Source organism: Dendropsophus ebraccatus, chromosome 15, assembly GCF_027789765.1.
Source record: "Dendropsophus ebraccatus isolate aDenEbr1 chromosome 15, aDenEbr1.pat, whole genome shotgun sequence".
NCBI classification, from domain to species: Eukaryota; Metazoa; Chordata; class Amphibia; order Anura; family Hylidae; genus Dendropsophus; species Dendropsophus ebraccatus.
Genome location: NC_091468.1, coordinates 15,014,467 through 15,034,327, shown reverse-complemented (window position 1 = coordinate 15,034,327; position 19,861 = coordinate 15,014,467). Strand labels below are relative to the sequence as shown.

Sequence of the window (19,861 nt, the reverse complement as noted above, 5' to 3'; positions counted from 1 at the left end):
CTCAGCCCTTATGAAAAGACTGCCGGTGCGCATGCGCACCAGTAGCCTTTTCTCTGGCATTTACTGCATCCAGACCCTGAAACGAGGACAGCAGCCAAAGATGGCGGGGACGCGGCCGGCGGGAAATTTGAACAGCGATCGTCATATGGTAAGTATATTTTATGTGTGTGTCTGTGTTTTTTTTTTGTGTGTGTGCCGCCGCACTACCCCTTTAACATCCTATCACATGTAATCTAGTGCTCATATTAAATAATTTTTTAAGAAAAGCATCCAGGCCTCCTTTGAACTTGTTTAGTGAGTAAGCCATGACAACATCATGTGGCAGAGAGTTCCACAGTCACACTGCTCTTATAGTAAAAAAAAATCTGTCTGTTCTAGTGGTGAAATCTTATTTTATCCACACTAAACTTCATCTTCCATTTCTCTGTCCAAGCCTCCAGCTTCTTCAAATCCTTCTGTGATATTATATTATCCTCCCCTGTGTTGATTACTTTACCCAGTTTAGTGTTACAGTGGTACCTTGGTTTAAGAGTAACTTGGTTTAAGAGTGTTTTGGTTTAAGAGCTCACAGTTTTTCAAAATTGTGACTTGGTTTAAGAGCATAGCTTTGGTTTAAGAGCTCCCTGTACTGGGTGGGAGGGCGAATTATGGAGGGGCATGGTCTGCATAGGGTGGTCTGCAGCACTGTACTCTGACCCAGGAAGTCTCCCTCACCTTCCAAATCATAGCAGATTTACTTCAGGCTGGGGCTTACATCAGGGGACAGGACTGTGGAGGCAATCTCTTCGTTGCTGTAACCCCTCTCTCCCTGGACAGAGAGTGCTGCATTATGTGCACACATATGTCCTGCTCAGTCCTTCATGCTCCCTGCAGTCTCTGTCAGTGCTGATTGGTCCATTCTGAACAAACACCCCTTCCCCATCACTGTCATGTGACCACACAGACCTCTGACAGCAGCCCTGCATCTCTATTCTAGCCTGTTGTACTACGCTACTGCATTATGGGGATCTGCAGTTTCATCCTGTATCTATAAACTGCTGCTGTTTTTCAGGTTTATGCACTCACTATACATTATACACCACATGCTGATTGCTATACTATATAGTAACTTATAACATGACATGTTCAGCTGTTTCTAAATGTTTGTTTAATCTGTTTTACATGTTATTCAGAATATAAAATCATTATTTTTGGGGTGTGGAAACATTTGTCTGCATTTCAATGATTTCTTATGGAACAATTTGCTTTGGTTTAAGAGTGGATTTAGATTACAAGCACGGTCCTGGAACGAATTATGCTCGTAATCCAAGGCACCACTGTATTTGCAGAAATGGAAATTCTACTCTGTAGCCCCTACCCCAATTGTAATTGTGATCCAATTGGAGTATGTTCCCTCAATAACCACCTACTGTTTCTCACTCAGCCAGGTTCTTACCCATTTACATATATATTCCTCTAGTCCGAGCATCATTATATTATAGACCAGGGGTGTCAAACTCAAATACACAGTGGGCCAAAATTTAAAAATTGGATAAAGTCGCGGGCCAACCTTGATAATTATTGAAGCGCGAATGCTGCGGTGCTGGCACTGTCAGAGCAGCGTGCGTTGTTCCTGCCACGTGCACGATGATAAATGACATGATAAATTGCTATGACATGATTAAAGCCCAACCCATATAATAGCCAATCCCCCAAAATTTCCCCACATATTAGCTAGCCCTTCCAATAGTGTCCAAATAGTAGCTAGCCCTCCAAGTGTCCCATATAGTAGCCAGCTCTCCCAAATATAGTCTGATATAGTAGCCAGTCCTCCCCCATAGTCTCTTTTATAGTAACCAGCCCTCCCCCATAGTCTCATATAGTAGCCAGCTCTCTCCCATAGTCTCATATAGTAGCCAGCCCCCCCCCCATAGTCTCTTATATAGTTGCCAGCCCTTCCCCATAGTCTCATATAGTAGCCAGCCCTCCCCCATAGTCTCTTATATAGTAGCCAGCCCTCCCCAGTAGTCTCTTTTAGTAGCCAGCCCTCCCCAACAATCTCATATAGTAGTCAGCCCTCTCCAACAATCTCATAAAGTAGCCAGCCCTCCCAATAGTATATTATATAGTAGCCAGCCCTTCCCAATAATCTCATATAGTAGCCAGCCCTCCCCCATAGTCTCTTATATAGTAGCCATGGCGGGCCAGATGTAATTAAAACTCTGAATTGCCTGGCGGGCCATAAATAACGGCACCACGGGCCAGAGTTTGACATGACTGTTATAGCCTAACCTTTCATGTGGCACAATATCAAATGCCTTTGAAAAGTTCAGATACACAACGTTCACAGCCTCCCCCAGGTCCAGCCTATAACTGATATCACCGGTATAGCATCTCTTAGGAAAGCCTCAAATACTTTACCCATTATAGATGTTAGACTTACAGGCCTATAGTTTCCAGGATAATTTTTTGACCCCTTCTTGAATATTGGTACCACATTAGCAATGTTCCAGTGGAACATTTGATACACCAACACAATACTGAGTTTCAATAGCAAATTCATCTTTATTATTACCGATATAAAACAGCATATATTAAAAAAGGGAAACCATACATTAAAAAGATAGTGGCAATCCCGGAGGGTATATACAAGTACAGAATATTATCCTTTTGCAATCTGCCCACCTCACAAAAAGTACATATTTTAGGGCATCATATCCAGTATATTATTTCAGGGTCCATACACAAATGTAAAATAAAGTGCAAGTACAAAAAAATGTAAACTACTTGGGTCTCTAAATACATAAAGTACTATGCATTACATATACTTGCATGATTTGCATCGATCCCAATAGTAAAATGGACCACGTATTGCCCTTCAAACTATATTACCCCGCAAAGGCTTAGGACAGCATAGACAGATTATCTGAGTCACTGACAATCTCACTCCTTCGGGACGCCACCACCCTGACGCGCGTTTCGCAACCTTCGTCCGGAGGTGATGACGTCCTTCAGGGTCTTGGGTTAAGTACCTGAAGCCACCAATCACTCTCAGTCATTTAATTAATCACCTGCGATCTGTTGGAGCATGCTCAGCCATTCCTCCCCGACGCACATCCTGCTGCGCAGTCTTCCTGGAGGTGACGTTACGGCGCGGTCACATGATCGGACGTATCAGCCACATGACCGTCCACCTGACTGTTGTCAGTTCCCAGTGTTCCAGTGGAACATTGTGGAACAATTCCTATCATTATACTCTTTAAATATTAGAAATAAGGGTCGGTCTATTCCCGGCCACCGGCCCGACCTGAAGCACTGGAGGCCCCCAGTGTGACAAAACCCCTACCCCTTCTAATAGAGCTGTGTCACAGGGGGCGGAGGGCAGAACGTCACACTCGGGGGTGAGCAGGCCTGCCTCTAGTGCTTCAGGCCGGGTCGGTGGCCGGGAATAGAGCAGCGAGAAAAAAGGACCATGGCACGGGCATGAGTACGCCAGCGCCGGTCTATTGATGTGAAGATCTTAAAGCGATGTTTCTGCTGGTACGTTCACTTTAAAGGGAACCAATCAACTGCTGATTAAAGGGATTATCTAGGATTAGAAAAAGCACTTTCTTACTAAAAAAAAAGCTACTTTCTTAAAAAAAAAAACCTGCATCTCCCCTGTTTTTAGGTTGTGTGTGGTATTACTATTCAGCTCCATTCACTTCAATGCAACCGCACTCAAAGGGCCCGTTCACACTATGAAATCGGCACCAAACTTCTGCTCGGAACCCCCGCCCGCGGACTCGGCATCGAATCCCACCAGCTATCTCTTTCAGTGGGAGGCCCTGTGTGCTTCGGCTATACGCGCCTCTCCGCTCAAAGAATTGACATGTCAATTCTATGAGCGGAAGTGTACGAGGCACACAGGGCCTCCCACTAAGACAGCAGGTGGGAGTCGACGCGGAGTCCGCGGGCGGGGGTTCCGAGCAGAATTTTGGCAACGAATAAGTAGTGTGAACGGGCCCAAATTGTGGACACCATAGGTGCTGGAAGAATGCTGCTTAGTTTTTCCAAGCCTGGAGTTCCCCTTTAAGCTCCCAGTAGTGCCTAATATATGCTGTAACCTGCTCTCCAACCATATCTGGGGTTCCATACTCAAAACGTGTTTGATGCTTATAGCAACCAATCACAATGCAGCTTTATAGTTTTTTTGAGAAATGAAAGCAGCGTTCTGATTGGTTCCTGTATGCAACAAAGACATTTCCCCCATTTATTCAATACTCTTTGTTTTCCCAGACAGGTTAATAATTAGATATAATCTCTGGCTTCTATTTATTAAATATTTACGTTTATATTAATTTGTCATAATGAAGGCGAGAACTCACGGCCGCTTTGTACAACAAATAGACACTCTCCCTTTAATCAGTGTACGGAATAAATCAAACATGGCGCCCCGCTGAGTCCAGGCTCCTCCCCCCTTACTTGACAGATGTTTCCCGGCCTCCCGCAGAGCCTCCGGCAGGTCAGCCAATCAGCGCTCAGCGTTCATTCCTGACCATACAGTCGTCACTGGGCGGTCTCCCTGACAGGAATTTTACGCCATCTTGGCTCCGTTCATTGCCAGGGAACTGAGGAGTGAGTTGAGGGCTTATTCTGCGGACGGTACCCGGTAAGTGGGGCTCCGGTTTCCGGTGATACTTCGTGTATTAGTGGTAGGAATAGCAGCAGCTGGTTATATGATCCCTGGAGCTCTGGTGGTGTTGCTAGGCAACCGTGTACTGTATGAATGGAGCTGTGAGGTGAGGGACACATCCTATGCTTTGTTATGGGATATACCTCATATACTCAGGTATACAATATAGCAGTGTGTTACAATGGGTAAATGGGGCGACCACAAGTACCAGCATGCCCACTAAGGTTTCCTGTAGATGTCAATGGCACTGTTCCCCTAACCTGCTACTCTCCAGTGGTGACAAAACTACAATTCCCATCATGCCCTGCTAGCTGAAGCCTGTCAGGAGTTGTCGATTGATAAGGAACGCGGCGTTTAATGGCTTATCGAGAACTAGAAAAATCATAGCTGTTTTTTCGTTTTTTTTCCTAGAAACAGCACCACTCTTGTCCTCTGGTTGTTTGTGGTATTACAACACAGCCATTCACTTATATAGAAATGAGCTGCAATACCACACACAACCTGAGGAAAGGAGTGGCGCTGTTTCTGAAGGGGAAAAACAAAAAACAGCTATAATTTTCTAATTCTGCATAATCCCTTTAAGGCATGAATGGATTCTCCTTTCCCATATAAAACATTACAAGTAAAAAAAAATTATGTCAGCATTGAAGTTCTCATTGTAATCAGTAAGATCTTTATAGATTTCACTGTGAAATTTTCAGTGCAGAGTTTGCCAGTGTGAACAAGCCCTTAGGCTGTATTCACACGTCCTTAAATTTTGTGGACCTTACAGACGGTGAATGCCTGTCCTGGATTGTTTTGCCGCCCGGCAGGATGTATCAACATTATGCTGTCAGCGGAGAAAATGTTTGAATCCGCAGCACTGTAGTGTCAACAATCCAGGACAGCCATTCACCATCCGTAAGGTCTGCAAAATTGTGGACGTGTGAATGCAGCTTTAGGCCTCATTCACACGTCCGCATTTCTATTAAAAGATAGATTACATTGTTTGGAATGGGGGCTATTCACACGGCCGCATTTTGTCCTTCTGCAATTTTGTTCCGCCGAAAAAAAAAGACTTGTTGTAGTGTGGATGAGCAGTTGCGGGATGGGTCTCTGTCTAGAATGTAGTGGTCTATTAATTGCAGACTACTACGGAGGCGTAAACTGCTGTCTGCCATTGCGGACGTGTGAATGAAGCCTTAAGGCCCTATTCCACGGAACGATTATCGTCCGTATTCGGCGGATATCGGCCGCTACTAACGATAATCGTCCTGTGGAATAGAGTGCAACGATCAGCTGACATGTTGAAAAACAAGCGACTGATACAGCAACGATCTGCTGCCGTCTCTCAGTTGAATGGGAGCATCGGCAGCAGAGGCTGCTGTATCCTATGGGCTGCCCGGACGATCGGCGATCACCCGGGCAGACCCCCCTGCAGCTCCCCGCCGCCCCTCCCGCACTCACCCGCTCGCTGCAACCGTGTCGAATAGCGGCAGCAGCGAGCGGGGAACGAGGAGCAAACGAGCGCTGACAGCGCTCGTTTGCTCCTCTAGACGGCCCGTGGAATAGGGCCATAACTCTAAACTGGTTGGTCATCGGTTGTGGGGGTGGGATTCCCCCTTAACAAAAGAACAAAATTGCCTTATTCTTAAAGGGGTTGCTCATCATCATTTCATCCACATCACAGCTGTGCAGGCTGTCGTATTTATATAGTGGCGACCTATCAGATTGGATGCTGATGTATATAAATGGGCCCTATAAACTTTTTTTAAAGCTTGAATGTAGTGGAGATAATAGGTAAAGGTAATTTTTTCTATTGTACACGTGTTTGGGCTCAGACCCTAAAGCACAAATAAACATATATGCTCAGAGAATCATCTGAATTAGGTCACTAGCTGACTACATTTGGGCCGTCAGGGCTTACTCATATACTCTAACTTTACTTGTGCCCCCTTATGCAGATTGATGAAGCTTCGCCCCCATCCTTCCTTGCCTTCTGGACGGCGTTCCCATCAATAAGATGGCTGTATGTGACTATACCGGTCACTTGGCCTGCCCCATAGCAGTACCCCGCACACAAGAATCAAACACAGACACAATAGAGCAGTCAGAGCAATGTTGTTTAACCACATGCTCCTCCTTAGTCAGTTATTTTATGGATAGAAGCTCCATCTAGAAAGCAAGTAAGACTGGAGATCATGGGGGCCAAGAGTAATACTAGACTGGTGATATTGGAGGAAAGAACGATCGGCCATGTTGGATTTTCACCACTAGAAGAGTCTGGTAACAGCTTACCCAAACAGGGAGAGAGCTATCAATCCAGGCTTGTGGGATGAGGAGAAGCCAGCAGGGACTGCCCGATTGGTTTAATGTTTATTGAATAAGATCTGTTTCCCTTCCACATTATAATCTATTGTTTTCTTTTCTACTTTTAATTACAGAAACTGTCGTGAAGATGCCAATTGACCGTTTTGAAGGTGGTGGTGAGCCTAGGAAATTTAGGTACAGTCGTCTCTTCAGACTTGGATTTAGCATTTGAAGTTGTCGTCTTTTATGTACTGCTAATGCACCTACTACTTTTTTTTTTTTTGTAAAAAAAAAAGGACTTTTATTGTGTACTTGGAAACACTGTACACAATACACAGTACACAGACTACTAGTTAAGAGAGCTTAACAAGGCATGCTGGATTTCAGCACTAATGTCAGAGTCCCAGGGGAATGTCATTCAATGAGGATTTAAGAGCAGGGACTTTGACTTTGGAAGGCTTCAGGCCTGCAGTAGTGACATGATTTAGAGAGGGTGTGCGCTGTACACTAGAATAAGAAACAGGTGTTTTTATGAAAGGTACGTGTGTAATGTGCCTTACAGGTTCTACAGCATCATGCCTTTGGTTAAAACATGCAAAAGCTTGTGACAGGTTCCCTTTAAATAATAGGTGTCAAACTATGGCCTTACAGCAGTGGTAAAACTTCTATCCCCATCATGCCTGGACAGCTAAAGCTTTGGCTGTTGGGGCTTGAATTGTAGTTCTGCAACAGCTGGAGCGCCGTGGGTTTGAGAGCTTTAAAAAGGTTTAGTGGCTTTGCACTTTTGTAATATAGTTGGTATTAAAAAGGTTTTCCCACAATAAACATTTACACATATTAGCTTTGTACTGAAGCACTGCACTTTGCTTTTTGTTCAAAGGGATTGTACCAAGATGGATGGGTCAGAATTATTTGATCACTGGGAGTCTGACTGTAGGGACCTCCAACGATCACTGGAACATGGGTCTCGGACAGGGGTCTCAAACATGTGACTCATAGGCTGTATGCAGCCCCTAAAGCTGTCATCTGTGGCCCACTGGGCACCAGAACTTCCGAGAGGGGCGTTGATGGTTTCAGGCATCTGGGGTTCAAGCCCAGCTTTTTAGCCAGGTACCCTGGACCTCCAGGGTGCTGCATCTGGACATATGTGGTTAAAGTGTCACTGTCGTGAATTTTTTTTTTTTTTTGCAGAAATCAATAGTCCAGACGATTTTAAGAAACTTTGTAATTGGGTTTATTATCCGAAAAATGCATTTTTATCATGAAAAAGCAGTTTGAAGCTCTCCCCCCTGTCTTCATTGTTCTCCTATGGAGAGAGCTAAAGAAAAGACCAAAACAGGACAACAAAGAGTTAATCTACAAATCCCTCACGGGATATATCTCTTGTGACAGTCACCAGTGACCTGTCTGAGCTCGATTACAGCTGTCACCCAGCTCCGTGCCTGTAATCCTCTGTTATCTGCTTTCTGCTGCCGGCTAACTCCCTCCTTCCTCCTCCCCCCTCCCCTCTCCCTAGAACAGACAGGGTACGTCTCCTGCAACAAGTCACAATTTTCAGATTTTTCAGAGTGGATGAAAAAGAGGAAGGAGGGGGGGACCTGGGAAAAGGCTTTTTACATGCAGATAATGGCAGATTTGGCTAATAAACCCAATTACAAAGTTTCTTAAAATCGCCTGGACTATTGATTTCTGCAAAAAAAAAAAATACGACAGTGACTCTTTAAGTAGAATGGTGAACCGAGAGCAGGTTGCTTGTAGTTCTTACCTGTGAACCACAGAGATACGATCCCCAACACTGGCTGGTGTGGTGATACATCATTGCGCATGCTTTCCTAGAAGAGAAGATATTTTACTCTGCCTTGCTCCAGTTTTCTTGCCTACGTTTTCTTATTTTATTTTATTTTTTTCCAACAGGGGGCCAGGAAATCGGGGGAGAGGAAACTTCATCGGTAGAGGCATGAAAGGACCAGTTCCACTTGGAAGGGAGAAGTTTCTAAACAAACCAATGAATGGCATTGTACCAATGAGGTAATGTCACCTACAGTTAAAGGCACGGTACTGAAAGTTACACAATTGAGTAGTATTTAAGAATAAGCTTTTCAGCATTAGGATACATTCACAAGTACTTAATTTGCTGTGGATTTAACCAATATAAATAGATAGATGAAATCTATCGCAGAATTGAAGCTGCAGGAGGTTAAGTATGTGTAAACGTACCTTTTTAAAGGGTTTATCTTATTGATTGATATATGAAAGGGTCAAATATTGATACATTAGAGTCAGTCTATTGATACAACTAAGATTTTTTTTTATATAAAGTAGTAACAATAACAAATAATATAGGACTCTGTTTACCATGGATTCAGTCATAGCTTGTTGGTGCTTCTGAGATGTAGGACCTGCCCTCTAAGCCAATCACTGGTTGCAGCAGTGTCTTCAGTCAGTGATTGGCTAAGGAGGCAGGTCCTGCTAAGATGGATTTTCCTAAAAGTATAAACAAGCAGTGAGGAGTGAGGGTCTGTAACATACTGGAGCTGTGAGGGATTGAAGACGTAGGAGAGCCATTTTTTATTTTTAATATTACCCCCTTAAAATCCACAAAGTGTTTATGTGGATCCACTTTCCAATCCGCAACAGTAATGAGTTTCACATTTTCCTAGTTCATGTCTAGACCAAGTAAGCAAATGCTTGCATAAGACAGGATGAGTTGTTGTGTGTGTGTGCGCTTTATGCACTGCCTTTTTTTTTTTTTTTTTTTTTTTTTTTTTCCTTCTTATAGACGTGGTATGGGGAGAATGCATCCATATATGGACCTTCGAGGGCGTGGGGGTATGAGAGGACGACCTCCAGGATTTATGCCGCCGCCACCACTTCCTCCAAGGGAAATGGGAGAACCCTTTCCACCACCACCTCCCCTTGCTCCACTAAGGTTCTGGTTTGGCATATTTTAATGTATTTATTTTACAGCTAATGGCAAACCGTAATGGCAATATAATGGTTTTTTTTTTTTTTTTTCTTCATTTTCTCAATGTAAAGGCGTGGACACCCTCCACCACCACCCCCTGGGCTAATGGGATTTAGAGGAATGCCACCCCCTCCCCGTGGTAGAGGTATGTTACCACCACCACCAAGGGGAAACTTTCCTCCACCAAGGGGAAACTTTCCTCCACCAAGGGGAAACTTTCCTCCACCAAGGGGAAACTTTCCTCCACCAAGAGGAAACTTTCCTCCACCAAGAGGAAACTTTCCTCCACCAAGAGGAAATTTTCCTCCACCAAGAGGAAATTTTCCTCCACCAAGAGGAAACTTTCCTCCACCAAGAGGAAACTTTTCTCAACCAAGAGGAAACTTTTCTCAACCAAGAGGAAACTTTCATCAACCAAGAGGGTAAGACCACTTACAAATTTTTCTCCTATATTCGTGTTTATTTACAATACATATAAATTAAGAATTTCCTCAGAATATATTGGCTTTTTATTGTAAAGGCATAGCTTTAGATTAATAATTCTCTAGGTGCCATGTATCTTCTGCATGCAGTACTTTATAGAATTATGTATATATAACTAGAATACACAATTTTTTTTAAGTCATGTTAGATCTTTTTTTAATCTATTTCAACCAGTTTCCCATGTAGCAAACACTTGTGATTTTATCCTTCCACACAGCTTTCCCAATGGACGCGGTGCTGCAGCACATCCTCCGCCACCTGGCTGGGGCCAAAGATGGCCCGCACCGCCAGGTGGCAGACGCTTTTAAAGAGACACACTGTTTACAATCCATAGCAGTTTTTATGTGGCCGGAGAGTGAAACCCTTTTTTTTTCTTTTTTTTTTTATATTTTATTATTTTTTTTTTTTTTTTGGTCCTTTTTATTGCCAAATGAGTATTTAGCTTGAGTTATGAAATGAACGTTTTCCAGCAGCCCTCATGCATTAAGCGGCATAAACAAAACAAAATGCCAAACCGCATTACATTTGACAAAACCATCTATCTCTTCGGACATTTTATCAAACACGTATTCCACAAAAAAAATGCGTGGACATTTTGGCTGTTGCACAGCGGGACAGAACAAGATGGGTCAAGCGTAAATCTTAACTATAAATCTAGGTATCGGACTTGTGTGCAACGTTTTAAATACGGCTTTCAGTGTTATTCTGTGTTTTATACGCACTATATATCAGACTAACAAATTATACTGTCATAAATTTTTGTAATGCAAAGTGTTAAATTGTGAACACTAAGAAGCTGAAATGTTGTGAGTACTTTTAGTGATAGAACCAAAAGCCGATCTAGTCTTGTATACGAAAGCTTGACCTGATGTGAAGGTTGCATAGTTGGGCATCAATGTAATCTGTACCATATTTAAGTGGTTACGTAATGCATCTGTTTATTTCTCTGCATTACTTGCAACAAGTGAAATTTGTTACTATCCATTTAACGCTAACAGATCTGTATGCGTGTAAAACCTTAACAAGACTGTAAATTGCATAGATAAGTGTCTTAATGTGAGCAAAACCTAATTTACCAAGTGTTATTGTTTTTATAATTGTAAATTATTTTAGCGTTACTGTAAACATGTAGTTACAATGGCAAACTGGTGACTTTGCATTGGGGAGGTCCCCCTCCCCTATACCCCTTCTTACTATTATTCTGCTGAGGGCTGTATTGATAAAAAGGGGGGTTGTCAAGCTAAGGCTTCCGAAGCAAACATGCACAACACTAACCTAAAGAAACCAGTAATCGATTGTTACTCACACTCCAGAAATCTGTATTTTTATTTAATTTTTTTTTTTTTAGAGATGAGCAAAACTACATGAAGGTCGGTTTCGCAAAACACATGATTGGCATTTGATTGCGTCCATCTTCTCCAGCCACAGGGAGTCAAAGGCCGAGCGTTTAGTGTTCGTGTAAACGAACTTACTGTAGTTTTACTCATCTCTAACTTTTTTATATTAAATGTTCCTAGTTCTGAAGTTAAGATTTGTTTACATTGTAACACTAAGCTAAATGTATACTCCTGCCTCCACAGTATTTATTCTAAGTATTTAATACATTTTTTTTTTCTTTTACGTGTCTCTTTTTTTTTTAATTTTTTTATTACTCTACAAATGTACTTTTTTTCCACTTGTGATTTTGTAGCATAAGGAAGGCTAATATTTTCAGTATAAGCTATATATTTTTTGCTGATGGACGAAAGGTTTGTCTATTAAATTAACATTGTGTTGCAAATTTGACCTCTACACCGCTAAAAAGAGAAATTACATGATATACCTGTCCATATATGCAACCGCCTCCATTACTGTGCAAACATATATGAAGGGTATATTGCACTGATATATATGCCAAATTACATAGCACAAGGAAGTATTAAGCCTCACAGTATAACCTCTGCTATGCAAAGCAAAACAGTCATTGTTTAGCAATTTAAATAAAGATTTGTTAAATTCATTGTGATAGCTTAAAATATAGCTAAATTAAAATGAAAATTGATATGTTCAAAGGAACCAACAGGGGAGATGTTACCATGCACTTCTCTTCCCGCCCCATAGGCATACATGAGTCTGTCCAGGTCACATTCATTCTTGCTCATTCTCCTGATCAGGCACAGTCTGAACATTCTAAATGATAAAACTTTTGATATGTCTCTGACATGGCAAAAAAAAATTTTGTGACTGCCCATTCATTGCAAATATCCACCTATTAAATACAGTAAAGTTTTATTCTTCATTTGGAAATCTTAAGTATTCCAGTTTTGTTACGTTAGAGGTAGCCACTGATCCCCTGCTTACTCCCATCCATTTACATTGAACTCGAGTGTGTAGAATTCTTCAACCACCAGAATTTACTATCACTTGTCCTATTCAGGGAAAAAAAGAAAACAAGCACTGACCACTGTAACAACATACCGAGAAGTTAATCTGCACAGTATTTTGGCTCTAATGTGATATGGCATTAAATAGTTTAAGATCCTATGTGTAATACTGGGCAGCAACTGAAGGGTTCTTCATCTCATGAATAGAGTTACCAGTCTGCACCGATCATGTGCACAAAACAAACGTATGTACTACGATTGGAAAACATAGGGGAAGATTTAGGACTTTGATAAGGAAAAGTAAAGTAGGGATTTTGGAAACTGAAAGCATTTAAGTTTTCCATCAGAAATCCACTCCTTAGCACAAGGTATAGGTTTAAGAATAGGTTTTCCATAACATCCATTATACTTACATTGGTGTACAAGATTGTAAAGCCACATATAAATAATGTTACTAAATTGTTAGACTGAAAGAATGATGCTGTTGTTGCTATTATTGTCACCCTTTGAAGCACATAGAAGATGGCATGCAGACCATTGAAGAACGAGCCTTTTTAAGGTGAGATTCTAACTTGTTTTCTCTATGTCCTCATCTTCTTGGGGTTTCTTTAGCAGGTAAGGCTTCATGTGCATAGCCAAAACTACTACTGCCTTCCTAAGCTGCTGCTTTGTGTGCTAATAACTTCTCAGCTTTATTAGGGAAGAAAACAAATCATCTTAAATCAGTTTGCTCACACTAAGAAGTGATGGCCTAGTGATAAGGATTTGGTCACTTGCTGAGTGATGAAGGTCTGACTGCTGGGAGTGCCACTGATCCTAAGGCAGGTATCACACAAGGGGAATATGGCCACAGGGTATGACAGATGCAGGTCTTGGCCCAAGGGCAGCTATCCTGTGGATGCTTTCAGTTTAGGGTATTACACTTACAGTTAGGCCAGGAGGTGTGATTGTATTGTGTTTATATAAAACTGGCCTAGAAATCAACGGTAGTACTGACAGTCACACCCTCACCACCCAGAAAGCGATTGTATATCCTAGCAATGATCCATATGATAAAAGGGTTTTATTGTGTATAGAGCTCAAAGTCCCCATTAAAGTTTAATTAGGGTGCTTAAAAAAAGAGAAAAAGTTCAAGAAATCCTAAAGTGCAAAATGAAACCGTAAGTTCACAAGCTGAAACTTTGTAGAATGACTAAACCACTATTAGAGATAAGTGCACCCTCACTATGCTCTGGTCTGTCTGCGGGATTTGATGAGCAGTGCCTATGGCTGTATCCACGAATATAGAGCAACGGGCATCTGCACAACCTCAGAGGAACGTGGACAGTGTAGAGTTAAATTTTGGCAGCGAGTTTGAGTGCACAGTATTTACAGTCACTGGTTTGTGCTCACTTTCTCAAAAAGACAAGTGCGTCTAGAGTACTCCAAAAAGAGAGAAGCGGGGGGGGGGGGGGGCACTCACCATAAATTGTAATCTGATTTATTTCAGTGTCTGATAAAAAATATACAGGGCAGAATTACAGGACGCCAGCACTAGGATGAACTCGGGTAACAGCTGGCGTCCTGTGTGTTTTTATGGAACACTGAAATAAAGATCACAATTTATGGTGAGTTCCCTCCCCTGCTTCTCTCTTTTTTTGAGTTTGGCTGTATCCAACTGCTTAGCCGCTGATCATGAAGTGCTGCACACTTGAGTTGCACTCATCTCTAACCACTATAGATCAGCAGTGACTATCTTAGGCACCTTGTTGTGTTACGGGGGTTCACATACATCCCCCTAGCCACATCTTGCTAAAGGAAAGGACATTTTTACAACATCAACTAATAACGTCCATAATTTCTATGAAGAGACTCTTTAGGTCTAAATAAAATCTGGGACGTTTCTTAGTTTCTGTAACAATAGGAAGGAGGGGCATGGTACTGTAGCATGTGTTCTGCCAATAAATGGTTAACTCTCACCATCCTGAGCTCTTCTTTCACCATGTAGCATGTTTTTTGTGTATCAGTGAGTTATTTTCCTGACATACAGCTGGGTGCAGCAGAAGTCTACAGATGGCGGGATTTGCCCCGTTTTCCAGACCCAGCTTCACTTATTATAGCAGCCATTTTTAACCTAAATAGTAGCATTCTTTTTTTTTGTTTCTCACCTGAACTGCCCCCCCTCTCGTCTTCTCTCCGTGGATGCCTTATACAAATTTTTGTGCAGTGTTTGATGTATAGAAGCTGGGGGTGGGTAGAGAGAAAGATTATGTAAACTCTACAACCAGTCAGTCAAAGTATAAAGACACAGACCAGCACAGCTAGGTTAGCCTCTACGAGTCATTTTCCTGCTGGTTAAGCTGCTGGGTACAGTAGTGCAGGGGGATGTGCGTCTGCTAGATGGGGTGCTCAGCCAGAAACATCAATGTCCATAGTAACTTTTAACATGAAGAAAGAGCGGTACTCACCATCAACTTGTGCAGAACATTGTGCATGTTTATTTCAGCAAATTCATGAATTCATACAGCATAGCAGACAAGACACCAATCGGCCAGGATGTTATTAGGTGACAGCTGTTTCGCGTTATCCAACGCTTCTCCAGACCCCTGTTGAAGCGTTGGATAACGCAAAACACCTGTCACCTAATAACATCATTTTGCTGAAATAAACCTGCATGATGTCCTGCACGATTTGATGGTGAGTACCGCTCCTTCATATTAAAAGCTACAACCAGTCAGTGTTGTTCAATTCCTGAGGCACCTCATCATTTCCAGTACAGTCTTAAAATACCTTATGAATGGAGAGCACTTGAAGCTTAGCTTACCACTGAATCCAGAGAGACGCTAAAACACTTGCTGTTTCCTTGTTTCCAACTTTTCCAACTTGCTGCTACAGCTCCTGTGGGGTTAGAGCAGGGTTTATTCTGCTAGCTGCTATGGATCTTCCTATTTCTGATATTGCAAGTTAAGGTGCTCTGCCATGTTAACTTCTGCTGCTTTCTTGTTGCCTTTAAATTCTGCGTCCATGTGTATATTTATTACAGGTCATAAAAAAGTTAGTTTAAATATTTCACCTAATGTTCCTGAAAATTTCCGTTATAAGTTATATTGATGTGATAGTTGATGTTACTTCCCAGTTAGGACATTGAATCATTGATGTCCTGCACCCCCATCCTAGAGAGGCCCCTGTGTTCTGAGTTGTATCTCCTGTTTTAGAAACAATTTAATCCATTAAATATGTGACAACTGCTAATTGCTGCCAATTGAGGTGACTTAAGTTCATCACAATCGTCTCACATTAACATTGCAAGTAGGAGTATTAGAAGTGTTAGCACCTAATAAAAGCCCTTTGATAGATGATACGTGCATCCAGTGCTACATGCTCTGACTCAGGACTAATTCCACAAGACATCAGCAATGCCGATTAAATGTGTATTATTGAAACAATAAAAGTCTCGCTTTTAACAAATTTGAGTGCTGGTTCATGAAGATGTCCTATCTGACCTGGGACTGCCATCTCTTGTAGTCATACATAATCTATTCTGCTGAGCAGTTTTTTCATTGGTCAGAATTAATGGTTGTATCAATGGGACTAAAACCAATATTGATTTATTGGCATTCCTGCTCCGCTCATCACCTTGTTCCTTACCACTTGGAAATCTGTCAGCAGTATCTGCAGACACCATCGTATGGGGGATGGAGAACCTTCGTCCCTAAACCTGTTTCACTACAATTCCCATCATGCCTAGACTGCCAAAGATTTATCTGTCCAGGCATTATGGGGATCATAGTTTTACAACAGCTGGAGGGTTGAAGTTTGTCACCTGTGGTATAGGGTATAAAAGCAATCTGTACCTTCCCTGGAGCTGATAGTAAGGCCCTATTCACACATCCTGTTCCTGTCCGCAATTGCGGATCCGCAGAAAAATAGGACCAATGTATTTCAATGGACCCATACACACATCCGTGTTGTGTACTGGGCTGCAATCCGTTCCGCAAAAAAAAAAGGACAGACCCTAGTACGGACAGTAACTGACACATCCAATACAACTCTATGGGGTCCGTATTTTACGGAAGCAATACGGATGCAATACGGATGAAAATTTGCGGATTGCTTACGGATTCAAAATTGCGGATTGGAAAATATACTGACGTGTGAATAGACCCTAATTGCCAAACTTATAACCTTTTTATTCTCGGCTAAGTGTCAAGGAGGTGGGGCTAAGCTGCTGAATTGCCGTAGCCTGGCATGCCCCCTTGTTTCCTTCTCTCCAAGCCCCTCTGACTGATGTACAGGCGGGTGAGGAAGTATACCAAACTGACACTAAAGCAGCTTAGCTCCGCCTCCTTGACCTTTGATGAATGTATCAGTTTGGCGACCACTATCCGCTCCAGGAATGGTGTTTTTATACCCTGGATATCAGATATCCAGTGGTGTATGTAGGCAGTAAGTAGACATGACTGGCTGCATCTGTGTGTGGCCATAACCGTAGGGTAGTTTCCCTTTCCAGTGTTAGCAATAATGATTTTAAATTTATAGGAGAATTTATCCATAGGAGCACTACAGACATTTACACCAATGCGGTATCTGTAAAATAGCAGTGACCTCACTCATTGCCAAACAGCAGAGCCATAGAGAAGTTCTTAGAATAGATGCCCATTTGTATTTTAAAAGAGGTTAGATTTGGTGTTCTGTGCAATATTCTAATATGTTATAATAATACAGACCTTACTAGGGTTCCTCTTCAGCCCCTCAGAACAAGACTTTTGGGGATGCGGTTTACTACTTACTCCCAGATTTATAAAATGGGTCATGTAGGAGGCACTGGAGGAGGAGAGCCCTATCAGTTACATGCTTTATTCCACACAACCGTATTGAGTAATGGAACATGTTCAGATTGGGGTACAGTCATTAGTGGGGTACCACAGCGGGCAGTATTGGTACTGTAGAAATTGTAGTATTTGCAGATGGATACTAAGCTCCACAGGAGGATAATTTTAGGTTATGCACAAAGTAAACAAAAATGTAAGTGTGTGTTAAATAATAAAATGTTAGGTGGCACTGGAAAGGTTATTGGTGGTCAGTAGGCTTGATCGAACAGCGGAAAAAGCTAGGTTTGATCGAACTAGCCGGACCTCCGCATTTGATTGCTGAAGCCTTCACGGTCTGTGTAGAAAGAGGAGACATCCCAGGGGTCGCCTGGAATAGAGCCTATTACCTAGGCTGAATCCTGGAATTCCAGGCTGTCCCCACGGACCAGGAAGGCATCAGGAATCAAATGCGGAAGGTCCGGCTAGGTTCAAATTCTATACAACCTAAGATTTTCCGCTGTTCGATCAAGCCTAGTGGTCAGCAAACTCCTACCAGTGCCAGGCAGCTGCTGCAAATAAAATCATAAGCTGCATCAAAAGAGCCATAGATGCTCGTGACAATTCTTCCTCTGTACAAATCACTTGTCAGACCGCATATTGAATATTGTATTTTGAGGGCCTGTATATAAAAAGTACATGGCTGAACTGGAGCTGGTGCAGAGGAGGCGACCAAGAACATTAAGGGAATGGGTGGGTTACAGGACCAAGACAGATTGGTAAAAATCTTGCCTATGGGCTGATCTGATCATAATGTACAAATGGACAGTACAGAGATCTCTGCAAGAATCCTTTACACCTTGGACTCTAACCATGACAAAATGGGCATCTTCTACATATAGAGGTTTTATTGTGATGCCATATTGGAGTTGGGAAGGAATTGTTTGCCTAGTATGGGGCAACTGGCATCTGCCTGAGGGCTTTATTTTGCCTTTCTCTGGGGTAATTAATTGAACATTGAGTTGTCTTTTTTTCTGTCCTAATGTGTACCTGTCGTGAAAAACACTGACTAGATTGGTGTGAAAGTTCCGGTATCCATGGATATGACCACACCAGGTCGGTACTGCGTGTGACCCCTATTCTGATTTTATTGGGCTTGTGCACCATACTGACCCGGCGTGGTCATAACCATAGATGGCCAAATGGATTTCTCACTGATCGGGTCAGCGTACTTCATGACAAGTATGCTTTAATTATAAAAACTGCATATACAGCAACTCCTACCAAAAATATGAAAATCCTCAGTCTTCTTCACATGATCTAAGGTAGGCCCTTTGTATCATGTGGGAAGCAATGATCAGGCTAGTGGGATTTGATATCTGGAAATATGAGTGAGTTGCAGACCTGGATATGCAGATTAATAGGAGGAAACCAAGTCTTTCTGAAAACAATAGTTGTTCTCTATCATTAGTTTACTGAGCTTGTACACAAATAGTCTAGGGCTATAGTGCAGGGCGGCAGTATAAAGCATAGAACAGTAACCTGAGGGAGGTGAATTTCAGATTTTCAATAGACAATGAATCAGCTGCAGGGTTCATACGAACCCGAACCTCGGCAGGTTCGGACCATCCCTAAGCAGAACCAATTCATGACAAGCGGAGCAAAGACAGCTCACTCTGAAGAAACTAAGACAGGTAAGCACTAAGTGAAGTACCATGGTACGTGTCATTGTATCCTGTATGACAGAAAGATTGTACCAACCTACTTGCCACTGTAGGCTCCTTGATGTAAGTATTCACTTTTCTCCCACTGTAAAATCTCTCCTAGTTGCAACCAATGTATTAAGAACATTAGTGACAGCAGCTTATACTGTTTTCACAGAATCTCATTGGTGTCGCTTACTTGGAACACAAGAAGCCACTCTGCAAGTTTATGTGCAGCCTTGTTCCTGCAACGCAGAGGTATCTATCCATGGTACTGTGGCATCTGGCCATTTCATATGATTTCTGTGTAATTTTACTATAGCGAATGATGTATTGCACAGCATGAGACTGCAGTGGTGCTTGAGATTTGCAGATGTTTCTGCAGGCCAGTGCATGTCCTCATTCTCTTGCTGCACATATAGGAAGTTCCATGCACTTGCTTGATTTATTTTATTTTTTTAAGCTGACGACTAGTGTCTATTGCCAAATGTGGTAAAAGGAGAAGTCCCATTAAACAAAAAAAAAATGACAGAAGGGGGGTGGAAACATAATAAAGTATACTTGGCTATCCTCGTGCTCTATAGCACCGCTCCGGGATCTCGCTGTCAGCCGCCAGG

General features: G+C 42.3%; 1 protein-coding gene across 9 annotated transcripts in view; it reads left to right on the top strand.

Moving 5' to 3' along the window:
* The window catches only part of LOC138774370 (cleavage and polyadenylation specificity factor subunit 6-like), a 50,847-nt gene that overhangs the window by 29,363 nt on the left and 1,623 nt on the right, over positions 1-19,861 (top strand). For 3 of the 9 annotated variants that reach the window (XM_069955165.1, XM_069955163.1, XM_069955164.1), the window contains exons 2-6: positions 7,078-7,138; positions 8,858-8,971; positions 9,723-9,872; positions 9,980-10,330; positions 10,609-13,260. In XM_069955165.1, coding sequence (XP_069811266.1) covers positions 7,092-7,138; positions 8,858-8,971; positions 9,723-9,872; positions 9,980-10,330; positions 10,609-10,699 — 753 coding nt within the window. In that variant the 5' untranslated portion in view covers positions 7,078-7,091 and the 3' untranslated portion in view covers positions 10,700-13,260. The other 6 variants (XR_011360296.1, XR_011360295.1, XM_069955162.1 and 3 more) reach the window with 6 other exon arrangements.